We start from the raw sequence: 15,315 nt of genomic DNA on the forward strand, positions 1-15,315 counted from the left end.
TAGATTCGCACACACATTCATAGATCTAATGAGAGACTGCTGGCAGGAGGAGCTGTGTGTTATGCTGTGACGTCATTAACAAATTCTAATTGTGGGTATTTATTAATATAATAATTCGTACCCAGTACTCAAACATGCAAAAACCACCATCCTGCATGACATATTACATTGCAGTGGATGCTTTTTCAGTTTTCTGTTTAATTTTAGTTTCAGTAATTTTGTGCTTTTGTCATTTTTTTACCTTTTGTCTATTTACCTGTTTGTTTTAGTAACTTTAGTACTTTAACTTCTATGCTAAATGCCAGAGCAATATTTCTAATTGTCATTTTTAAAGACTAAGCGTTTAATTTATTATTTGTTGTATTTTATTTTAACAATAACAAAACTAGTCCAAGAATATACAGCTGTCCATACACTCTGCTTTTGATAGCTTTTTCTGACGAGCAGATGGTTAAACTCCTGATTTTTTAACCTTTTCTTTGTATGGAAAACAGACTTTCACAAAAAAACGTGAGTTTGGTTTATCAGCCTCGACGGTGACAGATCGAGAGCCATGGGAGCTTATATATATATATATATATATTATATATATATAGTGTGATATTCCTGGATTTGGCTTTGAGCAATGGGTTCTTCATTCACTTGTGGAAACATGCTGGCGCTTGTCAATGAAATACTATAACAGCTTCTGGCAAAATCCAGTTAACACGTTAAAAATGAGTGTTTCACCAGAAAATGAACCCATGATAAATGAGGCATTTTGTTAACAAGACTCCACAGAGACTATATCAATAATGCACAAACACTGATGAGATATTGAATAGTTTTGTTCTGAATTATACATACTGCATAAACGATACAGACTAACAACTGAGGTTAATATATCATGAATCAAGTTATTTCATTATTGATATGCTTCTGTTGTATAAAACAGCACTAAAATGTCAGACAGCTCTATACAGCATATTGGGTATGATTCAATGTCGTACGCTTGTTTACCTTAAATTTATCCACCTCAGTCTTTGAGCAAGTGGCGTGATATGACAGCACCTATGGAAAATACACATAAAATGAATAATTTAAGGTTCATATTTTATGCATTTTTATGCTATATTTTATGTTTATAATATAGACGCAAGAATAACATCAAAGAGATGATAGAGAGAGATGCTGAACTGGCTGAACTGCATTCAGATAGACCAAAAACCTGGTACTACAAAAAGTCAGTGCTGCATCTCCCTGATTAGCTAATGGGAGTCATGTGAGCGCAGTGTGTTGGAGAATGATGATGTCATCCATTCATGACATACTGACTGTCTGATTCTGAAATCTGCACTATAGGTCATGCAGTATACATTTCAGCTTATTAAAAAACACTGTAAAAATTTATTTGTGATTGTTAATTAAAGTTGGTTAATGCATCTACCAATGTTAAGTAATATGTAATAATTGTAAAAGATTTACCATTTAATTTTACTCAGTCTGCCATAGCTTTCTGATGAAAAATACAACAACGCTACAGAGCAGCTGAGTGTTTTGACTGTAAACACCCCATCATCTGTGTTTCCAGACGATCGTTTTGTTCGATTGAAGTCGGTCGATTGAAGGCTTTGAAGGTGAGGATTTATTCCTCTGTGTCCCACTGTTACATTGTTAGATTAAAGGGGTCATATTCTGCTCTTTTATAGCATTTTAAGTCCACTTATAATGTCAGCAAGGGTTTCTTGCACCAACACAGTAATAATTTGGTTTGAATTGATCATTTTCCACCCTGTTTTTGGATGTGACAGCTTAGTAAGTGTTCTTGGATGAACTGGAAGCTTAGTGTAGAGAACATTATATAGAACATTAACTCATATTTCAAAAAGGGCAAGGAAAATCCAAATTTCTGTGATATGATCCCTTTAAAAGATGTGGATCACAGAGACATGACTGCAGTGTGCGATGGTTGAGTGTCAAACCTACTCAGAGTCAAGAATGAATTTAGCTCCTCCGGCTCCTGCATTAAAGCTCCACCTCTAACAGGAACTAGGTCAGTATTCCACCAATCACATGCTCCCATCTTTGCTTGCGTTGAATCATCCTACTGGTTCTAATCTAACAAGCCACCAATTACAAAATCTCCAAATAATTTCCACCACTTTGGAAACACCATAGCAATCACAGTTTAGAGGTGTGTGTGTGTGTGTTTCGGAGAGACATACATCTAAAGCGACAGACTGTTTGGCCCAGGACTTCTTCACTTGGTCATACATAATGGTGTTATTGATTCCAAGTCCACAGAATATCACAAATGCCTACAGAGAGAGAAAGAGACCATGGAGTCATAAATACAGTAACAACCAATTTAAACCTCTGAAAGAGGTTTTTAAAACTTTGTTTCAGGGGTCTGAGAGTGGTTTAGGAAGAATTTAGATTGAGTTAGTTAGGGTTTTTATTACAGCTACCTAAAACTACAACCATTTTAAAAATGACAAACGCACACAACAAAATTACTAAAAATGTAACTAAAGAAAAAATAAATAAAACAATTAAATACATAATGCATATGTATTAATAAAAAATCAAAACAGCATTAATAAAAATAATATTTGTATTTCAATAATACTAAAAAAAACACTAGTGTGAAAGGTCCAAAGAAACTGAATCCCTTCAAAGTGAACTTTTAGTTGGCTCAGACACGGGTTACACAGGTAAACCTTGATAGAAACATATTACTATAACATAATCATGTTGTACTACTAAAATAATAATATAATGAGAAAAACATTAATATTATAATTGATTTAATATTGCGGAGTCCACTTTTCAGGCCTGAAGGCAAAGAGAACTGGGTTCTTTTCCCCTCAGTTCAGGTTTCCAGCAATACTGTCGACTTGATTGCACAGATACTATTTGTGACCCTGGACCACAACACCAGTCATAAGTAGCACGGGTATATTTGTAGCAATAGCCAAAGATACAATGTATAGGTCAAAATGATCATTTTTTCTTTTATGCCAAAAATCTTTAGGATATTAAGTAAAAATCATGTTACATTAAGATATTTTGTAAGTTTCCTACCGTAAATATATTTTTGATTAGTAATATGCATTGCTAAGAACTTCATTTGGACAAATTTAAAAGTGATTTTCTCAATATTTAGATTTTTTTGCATCCTCAGTTTCCATCCTCAGATTTTCAAATAGTTGTATCTTGGCCAAATATTTTCCTATCCTAACAAACCATACATTAATGGTTTATAAAGGCTTATTTATTCAGGTTTCAGATGATATATGAATCTCAGTTTCAAAAAATTTACCCTTATGACTGGTTTTGTGGCCCAGGGTCACATTTGAACTGAACTGAGCTGGACGATGACATCATTGAATCAATGATGAACTGACTTTAACTGAAAATTGAGTGTTTACTGTTGTCCTTTTTTATTATCGAAACACTATTTTCCTAAGTAATACTGTAAAGCAGCTTTGACACAATCTGTATTGTTAAAAGCGCTATATATATAAATATGACTCGACTTTACTTGACTAGAGCGTTTGTGAGGTCAGGCATTGATGCAGGACAAGAAGGCCTAACTCAAAATCTTTGTTCCAGTTTATCCCAAAGGTGTTTGATGGGGTTGAGGACAGGGCTCTGTGCGGGACACAAGTGTTATTTCACACCAAACTCATCCAACCATGTCTTTATAGACATTGCTTTGTGCACTCAGTCATGCTGGAAAATAAAAGGGCCTTCCCAAACCGGTCCCACTAAGTTGGAAGCATAGTATTGCCCCAGATGTCTTGGCATGCTGAAGAATTAAAATTTCCCTTCACTGGATGAAGGGACCTAGTCCAATCCCTGAAAAAAGGCCCCGTGCAATTATTCTTGCAACTTTACAGTTGGTACAATGCATTCAAGCAGGTAACATTCTCCTGGCATCAAACAGAAACACCTGATTCATTACTCCACAGAACAGGTTTCCACTGCTCCAGAGTCCAGTGGCGATATGCTTTACTCCAGTGGTTCCCAACCACGTTCCTTAATCAAACACACATGATTCAGATCATCAGCTCATTACTAGAGACTCCAAGACCAGAAATGGGTGTGTCAGACAAAGGAGAGATGCAAAATGTGCAGTGTTGGGGGGCCTCCAGAAACGTGGTTGGGAACCACTGCTTTACTCTACTCCAGCCACTGTATTTGGTGATGCGAGTGTTGCAAGCAGCTGCTCGGCCATGAAAACCCATACCATGATGCTCAGGCCACACATTTTTTTGCGCTGATATTAATGCCAGTCTAAGTTCGGAGCTCTCCAGCTTCATGGATGAGGTGCTGCTGTTCCCAAGTGCTTCCACTTTCCAATAATACCACTTACAGTTGACTGTGGAATATCTAGCTGGGATACAATTTCATAACTTATTGTAAAGGTGGCATCCTATTACAGTATCACATTTGAATTATGAGCTCTTTAAAATGACCCATTTTTTCCACAGATGTCTGTAAATGCAGACTGCATGGCTAGGTGCCCCAATACTTTTCTCCATATTGTCCACGGTTCTCCAAACTCAGCCCTGGAGGGCTGGTGTCCGGCAGAGTTTAGCTCTAACCCTAAAACAGGTAGGTGTATGGGGCAAGTTGGAGGTAAACTCTACAGCAGTGGTTCTCAACTTCAGTCATCAGGGCCCACTGCTCTGCACATTTTGTATGTTTATGAATCTGACACACTCAGTTCATGGATTTTCTCTTAACAAGCTGATGATCTGAATCAGGTGCGTTAAATGAGGGAGACATACAAAATGTGAAGAGCAGTGGGCCCTGAGGACTGGAGTTGAGAACCACTGCTCTACAGGACACTGGCCCTCCAGGACAGAGTTTGGACACCCCTGATATAGTGTATAGAAAACAAAATACAAATGCTTTATTCATGCCGAGGATCAATATACACTGACCAAAATTATAAATGCAACACTTTTGTTTTGCCCCCATTTTCATGAGCTGAACTCAAAGATCTAAGACTTTTTCTATGTACACAAAAGGCCTATTTCTCTCAAATATTGTTCACAAATCTGTCTAAATCTGTGTTAGTGAGCACTTTTCCTTTGTCGAGATAATCCATCCACCTCACAGGTGTGGCATATCAAGATGCTGATTAGACAGCATGATTATTGCACAGGTGTGCCTTAGGGTGGCCACAATAAAAGGCCACTCTAAAATTTGCAGTTTTATCACACAGCACAATGCCATAGATGTCACAAGTTTTGAGGGAGCGTGCAATTGGCATGCTGACTGCAGAAATGTCCACCAGAGCTGTTACCCATGAATTGAATGTTCTTTCTCTACCACAAGCCATCTCCACAGGCGTTTCAGAGAATTTGTCAGAAACCGTCTCAGGGAAGCTCATCTGCGTGCTCGTCATCCACATCGGGGTCTGGACCTGACTGCAGTTCGTTGTCGTAACCGACTTGAGTGGGTAAATGCTCACATTCGATGGTGTCTGGTACTTTGGAGAGGTGTTCTCTTCACGGATAAATCCTGCTTTTCACTGTACAAGGCAGATGACAGACATCGTGTATGGCGTCGTGTGGGTGAGCGGTTTGCTGGTGTCAACGTTGTGGATCTAGTGGCCCATGGTGGTGGTAGGGTTATGGTATAGGCAGAAATATGTTATGGACAACGAACACAGGTCAATTTTATTGATGGGATTGTTGTGCCATTCATCCACGACCATCACCTCATGTTGCAACATGATAATGCACGGGCCCATATTGCATGGATCTGTACACAATTTCTGCAAGCTGAAAACATCTCAGTTCTTGCATGGCCAGCATACTTACCAGACATCTCACCCATTCAGCATGTTTGGGATGCCCTGCATCGGCGTATACAACAGCGTGTTCCAGTTCCTTACAATATCCAGCAATTAAAAGAGGAGTGGACCAACATTCCACAGGCCACAACCAACAACCTGATCGAGGTTCATTTTCTAGTCCACTTCAATATTATATTATTGTAATAATATGTTTATTCTTAGAGGGGTCTCAGTTCATTTGGAGAATCACATAAGCCATAGTTCTCTCAAGCTGGTCTGAGACCCTTGCAATGAACTGTTTTACACAAAAGATTATGTGTGTGTGTGTGTGTGTGTGTGTGTTCAGACCCTTTAAAGTGAACATTCTGGTCTGCAGTACAGTCCGCTTACATCATGCTTGATGGTAGCAAAGCACTCATAAAGAGATCTCACAGATGTCATACCTCAAACAGCCTCTGATCTGCATCATCAAATGGTTTTCCATCTAACCTGTTCAAGACCTGAGCCACACCTGCAACACACACATAAAGACAGTGAGATTGCATGTTGTGTTTCATGACCCATAATCAGGTCCTTTAAAGCACAGCAATGCACTGCAGTCACTGATGAGGGATTCAGGAGTCAAGAATCCCTCGCCCCACCCCCAAACTCTCTCTCTCTCTGTCTGCATGGCTAATTAAACAGTATGCTGTTGTTTTACTATGTAATTAGAATGATTGTTCCTTTAAGTGCAAACCCTCCCCACAATCACATACCTAACACCATCCCCCATCCTCATTGTCTCATTACAGTCAATCAGAAATATAGTGCTTACTTTGGCCATCTCATCGTCGCATATGGTTCTACTACAACACTGCTCATAATTACAACATTTTAATCACTTGAAGAAGTCTATTCGCCTGAAAGCCCACCGATATGTCCCTAAGAATAAACTAAGAATAAAAAAATCATTTCAAGTAATGCTCAGCTATCTTCTCAGTATATAGTTACACAGCTCACTGCATCTGCATAGTATATACTAAACACCCCCTACTATTTTCAAAACAATATGTGAAAGAGTAGCATTAGGACCTTATTACATGCTGCATGATACCGTGAGAAAGTGCCTGGTTATCAGCTCATATCATAAAAATGGTTCTTTAGAAGGAAGAATAATAACAAAGCAGGAAATGTTATTAGATTTGTAAAGCTGTAAAGAAAAAATATTTATTTTAATTTAATTGAATACATCATTTCTCATTCTCATTTACACTGTATACACTGTATTATACACTACATATTAGTAGTATGCTGAATGACATTCTAAACATTATTTATACAGTATATATATATATATATATATATATATATATATATATAGATAGATAGATAGATAGATATAGATATTTTAGATAGTGAGGTTTCTCAACTAAATTTCTGCACTAAATCGTTCTCTCTCCTCATAGTGCTAAAATGTCTCCACATTGGCTTTATACATGATTTGAGAGAAGAAAAAACTGGTTGTGAAACTACGGCAGTGATGAAGAAAGTGAGCGAGAGGGGGAGAGAGAAATCTTTTGAATGAAGACATCCTTGACTTCTGCTTCTACTGGCTGTTTGTGCTCATAATGACTTTCGGTCCCTGACAGAGTCCTCCCACACACATACACACACACACATCCACCCACACACTGCGCTTGTGCAGCAGCACACACACACACATGCTGATGTGACACACAGATATACATTTAAACAGACATTATCATACATAAACATGTTTGTCCTCCATTTACTCACACACACATCACTGAACTCTAACACACAGCATAGTACAACACAGCAGAGCTGGGAATATCAGTACATACTAGGCTATATGTAATGAAACAACAGTGGTTAACTAGATAACTTACCTATGATTTGATGGTTACTGTTCCAGATAGGGACACACAGGACAGATCTAATATGGAAGCCAGAAAACTGATCTGCCTGAAGAGATTACAAACAAACGCTTGTCACCATATCAAATACCAAATGATCTGACTATAAGCATGTGAGGAGAAGTGAGCAAAAATATGAGATCATCTGAAGACACGGTGTTATATAATTTTGTGCTGCTGGCATTTTGAAGACACACAAGAGCCGACAGAGGTCCACGGTCTTATGCAGAGCAGATGTCTCTCTCATCTTTAATCATGCTCTTTAAAGGAAGATTCTGGGTTAAATACAACTCTTTCTGTAGCATCTGTAGAATACAATTTTAACTGGTCCCCCCATATTATTACATCCACAACACTACAACAATACATTGTGTGAAACTGAGATTAGCCCTTGTATTTTGTTACAATTCTGGGTATGATTGTTATGATGTTCATTGGATTCAACGCAGTTCACCACAAATATTCACACTATAAAAAAACGGCTAAATTTTAACTGGTCCCCCCATATTATTACATCCACAACACTACAACAATACATTGTGTGAAACTGAGATTAGCCCTTGTATTTTGTTACAGTTCTGGGTATGATTGTTATGATGTTCATTGGATTCAACGCAGTTCACCACAAATATTCACACTATAAAAAAACGGCTAAATTCTAAAGGTGCGGTATGCAATATTTGGTATAGTTGAAAATGAACACCCAAACAAACAATTTTGTGCAGATTTCTAGCTGTCTGATGTGTGCGTGCTAAAAATGTTGTTTGTGCATTTTTTTTTGCACATTTTTGAAAAAAATCTCAACACCCATTCACTGTCATTATAAAGCTTGGAAAAGCCAGGACATTTTTTAATATAACTCTGATTGTATTCATCTGAAAGAAGAAGGTCATACACCTATGATGGCTTGAGGGTGAGTAAATCATGGGGTGATTTTCATTTTTGGGTGAACTATCCCTTTAGAAAACCACACAGATGCAAGTGAAGTTTTGCATGTACTCAAGCATTGTGTCCTTCTGTCCAGGCTTGGGCAGGAATTCAATGAAAGGTTCAGTGAATTTGAAAACCTGAGATTCATTGTCAACCCTATTATGATGGAGCTAGACACTGATCACATTCAAAGCAGATGGCTGAACTCTTCAATGTCAATGCTTTAGAGATGAAGATGGAGGTTATTAATCTCCAACATAATACAAAGTTAAAATCTCAGGAACATTCACTACATTTCTGGAGTCTGGTAGACCCAGGAGTATATAAGAACATTCACCAAGCTGCCCTCAAAGCAGTATTTTCTGATATGAACTAAGAGATACACATTTGAATGATTGCATAAGAGTTGACCAAAGTGCATACACACCAACTCATGCCTTTCTAGTGGAAACAATGTAGTGTCACTCATCTCATTAACTGTAAGAATGTGTGAATGCACATGATATTTGTGGTCCATCATTAACTTCATTCATGTGGCACATTAATTCAGAATTACATTCCAGTTGAATTTACTGTACTCTGAACTTGACTTGTGTTTCCAAAGGCTGTGACTTTCACCTTGACTAAAATGAAGAAACAAATTGGCAAAATGTAGTCACAATTTACAGTTGAGGTCAAAATTTTACATACACCTTGCAGAATCTACAAAATGTTAATTATCTTACCAAAATCATACAAAATGCATGTTATTTTTTTATTTATTACTGACCTAAATAACATATTTCACATAAAAGGCATTTACATGTAGTCCACAAGAGAAAATTATAGTTCAGTTAATAAAAATGACCCCATTCAACAGTTTACATACACTTCATTCTTAATAGTGTGTTGTAATCTGAATGATCCACAGCCTTTTTTTATTGTTTAGTGATAGTTGTTCATGAGTCCCTTATTTGTCCTTAACAGTTAAACTGCCTGCTGTTCTTTAGAAAAATCCTTCAGCATTTTTGTGTTTGAACACTTTCCAACAATGAATGTATGATTTTGAGATCCATCTTTTCACACTGAGGACAACTGAGGGACTCATATGCAACTATTACAGAAGGTTCAAACACTCACTGATGCTCCAGAAGGAAACACGATGCATTAAGACCAGGGGGGTTAAAACCTTTTGAATTTGTAGATCAGGGTAAATGTAACTTATTTTGTCTTCTGGGATGTAGACAAAACATGCAGGTATCTTCTGTAGCTTCTGAAGGGCAGTACTAAACGAAAAAAAATATGATATTTAGGCAAAATAAGAAAAATGTACACATTCTATTCAAAAGTTTACACCCCCGGCTCTTAATGCACTGGGTTTCCTTCTGGAGTATCAGTGAGGGTTTGAACCTTCTGTAATAGTTGCATTTGAGTCCCTTTGCATGATCTCTTATTTTGGTAAAATAATTAACATTTTGCAAGGTGTCTATACACTTTTGAGCTCAACAGTACCTAAAATAAGGGAATAAATTAGTAAGTTGCCAGAACTACTCCAACTTCATTTATTTATTGCTTTTTAGGGATCTTACTTCAGCATCGAAGCGTGGGTCTTGGTAGGCATCGCTGATATTCACAGGAAGACCAGTGGACGCGACCAGCTCTGCAATGCTGTTATTAATCAGCCAGTCAGAATAGGACGATTTTTCCATGCTGTCCTTGAAACTGTGGATAAGACAAAGAGAAGGTGACTTGTGCTGCTACGTACAAACCCAAGACAACCATTACTATTACTATTGCTCATACTTCAGCTTAGAGATGACATTTAAACCCTTACCCAAAATAAGCTTGTGTGCAACTCATCCTGCACCATTTGCACTTTGGACATGGAATTCAGCATACGTTTAAAAAAGAGCGTGCATTACGAAAATAATATACAAAAGCATGTGTCGTGGTACTCTCGTGTATGCACATGAAAGACTGACACTGAAGATAAACTGTTGAATAAAGACGTTATTTTTGTTTTCTTTGCACACAAAACTTATTTTTGTAGCTTCATAATATTACACTGATGTCACATAAACTATTTTAACAATGTCCATACTATGGTGGGCCTTGAACGTGGTAGTTGCTTTGCTGTCTATGCAGTGTCAGAAAGCTCTTGAATTTCATTAGAAATATCTTAATTTGTGTTCTGAAGATGAACAAAGGTTTTACGGGTTTGGAATGACATGAGGGTGAGCAATTCATGACAGAATTTTCATTATTTGAATAAGCTAACCCTTTAAGTGTGTTAATAAAAGTGAAAAAGTCTGCAGATCTCATTTGAGCTTCACTGTTACTATGTAAACACCTGCTGCTAGTACTGAAGTTCGTGCTCTCTTCAATTTTGCAAATGTAGGATGGTACGGACCCATAATGACCATATATTAACAGACCTGAGGGGACAAGGAGGTGGAATTAAACGCAAGTTCGGACCAAGCTATCGAACGAAGTGTGAAGACAGCTTCCGACACTTCAGCCCGAGGAAGAGCTGACGGATGCTGAGGTCCACAGGGCGGCTGCTCCGGCCCACATGCTGAGCGGAGAGGCTGCTGCTCACACTGTCATTCCCTTTCCAGTAATTTACAGCTAACGAACTTTCCTCTGCATTTTAATAAGGCTCTACGGAGCCTGCAAAAGCAATGAGAAGTTAACGCTCCGACTCTCATAAACGCCCACGTGCAGCGGAGAGACAGTCCTGATGTAGCCTCTCTCTCTTTTAATCTCTCTCACGTGGTAAATTTCAGGCTCTTGCGCTCTGGGCTGAGAGAGTCTGATCAAACATCTTCTCTCATACTCTCGATCACACCCCAAAGATCACACATGATTAACGGCGCTGCAAGCTGCGAGCTGCTGTCTGAGGAAATGTCGGAATCAAAGGGATGAATGGAAGCGCGTGAATGCGTCGTACGGACCTGAGCACGCGAGATGTGAGATGTGCATGTGTGTGTGAGTTGCGTTCGTGTGCGTCTGGGTGAGCAGCAGAGACGCGTCTCTCTCGCGTTTGGCCCCGAGCTGTTTCAGAGCACAGCAGAGGACAAATCATCCTTACATAATGGCTCCGGCTGTACCTTTAGAGAAGGCAACACAGAGGATGAAATCACTAAATAACACACATAACTCTGAGAAAATCCCCTGTGTATGACATTACTGACGTGCTATCATTTTAAAGCTTTGAAGCAGTGTGACATATTTTTGCATTCTTTTCAGTATGTATTCGACCATCTTGTGTTTCTAAACAATATTTTACAAGTTTATGTGTTTGTATAATCCTTTAGTGATAAATGAGTGATGTGTGCTATAGAAAACTAGATCTGAATTAAAAGCGTCTGTAGAAAAAGACTTTAAAAAGGGTACTTATTAAAGGAGAAGTCCACTTCCAGAACAACAATTCACAAATAATTTACTCACCCCCTTGTCATCCAAGATGTTCATGTCTTTCTGTCTTCAGTCATAAAGAAATTATGATTTTTCTCCATATAATGGACTTGATTGGTGTCCCAATTTTGAACTTCCAAAATGTAGTTTAAATGCAGCTTCAAAGGGCTCTAAACGATTCCAGCCGAGGAAGAAGGGTCTTATCTACTGAAACGATCGGTTTCGAGTTTTTCAACATACTCTACCTTTTTGAGCCGGAGTACACAGACGATGAACTTACACACATAATTCGTAGTAGTGATGGGAAGTTCGGATCATTTTACCGACTCTGACCTTTGAGTCTCGTTCAGCCAACTTAATTAATCTTTTTTCAAGTCATTTCATTCATTTCATTAATTTTTAGCAAAATCAGCATCACGTGACAGCCCCATAAGATGAAAGAACGACTCAAAAAACCCGAAGACTCGAAACAGGAGAACTAATTCCAGTACAGAACCTAATAGGATGTTGCGCATGTGTGACTGAACGAATCACTCCCCGAGACGACTCATTCTTCCCGAGTCACATTAAAGATTCATTCAAAATGAACCAATCGTTCAAGAACGACCCATCACTAATTCGTAGCATCGTGAACGTGCATCCCAGAGCCTGTGCTACATGAGCTTTTGTGCTTAAAAAGTATACAATTTTTTATTTTTCGAACAAAATGACCGATCATTTCGCTAGATAAGACATTTCTTCCTCGGCTGGGATCGTTTAGAGCCCTTTGAAGCTGCATTTAAACTACATTTTGGAAGTTCAAAATCGGGGCACCAATGAAGTCCATTATATGGAGAAAAATCCTGAAATGTTTTCCTCAAAAACCATAATTTCTTTACGACTGAAGACAGAAAGACACGAACATCTTTGACTCACCCCCATGTCATCCAAGATGTTCATGTCTTTCTTTCTTCAGTCAAAAAGAAATTAAGGTTTTTGAGGAAAACGTTCCAGGATTTTTCTCCATATAGTGGACTTCGAAGGTGGCCAACGGGTTGAAGGTCCAAACTGCAGTTTTAATCCAGCTTCAAAGGGCTCTACACGATCCCAGCCGGGGAATAAGGGTCTTATCTAGCGAAACGATTAGTCATTTTCTAAATAAATAAAAATGTATATACTTTTTAACCACAAATGCTCATCTTGCACTGGCTCTGCGATGCGCATGTGTGTCTTCACATCTATAGCTGAAAAATGTAGGCTCGGGCAAAAAACTCCATCTCATTTTCTCCTCCAAATCCAAAATCGTCCGACATCATTGTTTTACCTCTTTTGTAAAGGGTGTTTGACTTTCTTTGCAAATTCACTTTGTAAACTTTGTTAGTACTTCCGCCTACATCACTACATAGTGCGTGAGGTTGGGCTGTTGCAAGATGAGCATCTGTGTTAAAAAGTATATAAATTTTCATTGAGAAAATGACCAATCGTTTCGCTAGATAAGACCCTTATTCCTCAGCTGGGATTGTGCAGAGTCCTTTGAAGCTGCATTGCAACTGCAATTTGGACCTTCAACCTGTTGATCCCCATTGAAGTCCACTATATGGAGAAAAATCCTGGAATGTTTTCCTCAAAATAATGTATTTTCAAGTGAAGACAGAAAGACATGAACATCTTGGATGACAAAAGGGTGAGTAAATTATCAGGAAATGTTCATCCTGCAAGTGAACCTCTCCTTTAAGTGTTAAATAAATGTAAAGTTTTGAGACACTTAATTGTATGTTAAGTGTAATTAAATAAAAACATACATATAAGTAAAGTTTTTAGGTTTATATAAGTAAAGTTTTTTATATATAAATATTTGTATGATTTGAAGTACACTACAAGTGCATATTCAATACAATTAAGAGCAGTTATTTTACACAAGGGTGTGAATGCTTGCCTGTAAAAGCTGGTTTTGGGTCAGGTGTACATACGAGTGCTCTAGAGACAGGACAGCGCAGAGCAAATCATATATGCATGTCGGCGCAGACCACAAATCATATCTGACCCATTTGAATTCTACACAGAATAGTCTACTTTATATTGCTATGAAGGAGGTCAAATATCTCAAATGGTTAGACAGCCTTGGCATTTTAAACAGCACTAATGAAGAAAAGAGAAGACAACGCTGTGCCATCATGCACACAACACCAAGGATGTGTTCCAGAAAGCAGGTTACGCAACACAGATAACCAGGCGAAAAACCTCAACACACATATGTAAAACAATAAATATATTTATATATATATATATAGAAATTAATACTTTTATTTAGCAAGGATTTAAATTGATCAAAAATGATGATAAAGACATTTATAATGTTACAAAAGATTTCTTTTTCAGATAAATGCTGTTCTTCTAAACTGTCTATTTATCAAATAAATTCAGCTGTTTTTAACATAATAATAATAATTAATGTTTTTTTTTTTTTTTTTTTTTTGAGGAGCAAATCAGAATATTAGAATGATTTCTGAAGGATCATGTGACTGGAGTAATGATGCTAAAAATTCAGCTTTGAAATCACAGAATAAATTACATCTTAAAATATAATCAAATAGAAAACAGTTATTATAAATAGTAAAAATGTTTCCAAATTGTATTGTTTTTGCTGTGCTTTGGATCAAATAAATGCAGGCTTGGTGAGCAAAAGAGACTTTAAAAACATTAAAAATCTTACTGTTCAAAAACCTTTGACTGGTAGTGTACATATATTACTCTATACTTTTATTACTGTTTTGTATTAGATTTAAATTAGCCAATGAAATGTTATGTTTGCACATTAGTTCTGCTCACTACTAAAAAAAAGGACAGTTGCTTCTGTTTGTTCTTAAAAGCTGAATAATTCCATATTAATTAGAATATTTTGGCAGGAAAAAGCTTGAATTTAACACTGGCGAGTGAAATCTAACAACAGACATTGTTCAGTCGTCTAGCGCAAAATGTAGTGCCATATGCGCATGATTTACTCGCAATGTAGAGGGTTGCTTTCGAAAATTTGTGGCTTTAATATCTCAGATCACTTTAGCCAGTTGTAAAGTGACTGCATGTGATGTTTTGTTGCTCAGATGGTGAGGGTGGGTTGAGCGATGCATGCGTTCAGATGGTGATGGTGTGTGATCTCCCCAGACAGACCTCCACTGGAACATTAGACAGGTGCAGAGAACGAGATGATATGTGTGACTGAACACACATTGTAGTGTGAAAGCTCCCATATGGCAACTGAGATCTCCAAACCTGTGCGCTTCGTCGTCATTGGCTACACAAAAC

The 15,315-nt window shown here is 37.7% G+C and overlaps 1 protein-coding gene across 1 annotated transcript in view; it reads right to left on the reverse strand.

Moving 5' to 3' along the window:
- Positions 1 to 15,315, reverse strand: part of pde11a (phosphodiesterase 11a) — a 72,970-nt gene that overhangs the window by 24,469 nt on the left and 33,186 nt on the right. The window contains exons 6-10 of the mRNA XM_051119153.1: positions 10,206 to 10,338; positions 7,681 to 7,756; positions 6,235 to 6,302; positions 2,205 to 2,297; positions 1,000 to 1,050 (exon numbers count right to left, since the gene is read on the reverse strand). Of these exons, the coding sequence (XP_050975110.1) occupies positions 1,000 to 1,050; positions 2,205 to 2,297; positions 6,235 to 6,302; positions 7,681 to 7,756; positions 10,206 to 10,338 (421 nt within the window). The remainder of the gene's footprint in view (positions 1 to 999; positions 1,051 to 2,204; positions 2,298 to 6,234; positions 6,303 to 7,680; positions 7,757 to 10,205; positions 10,339 to 15,315) is intronic.

The sequence above is a fragment of the Labeo rohita genome, chromosome 9 (genome assembly GCF_022985175.1).
Source record: "Labeo rohita strain BAU-BD-2019 chromosome 9, IGBB_LRoh.1.0, whole genome shotgun sequence".
Classification (NCBI taxonomy): domain Eukaryota; kingdom Metazoa; phylum Chordata; class Actinopteri; order Cypriniformes; family Cyprinidae; genus Labeo; species Labeo rohita.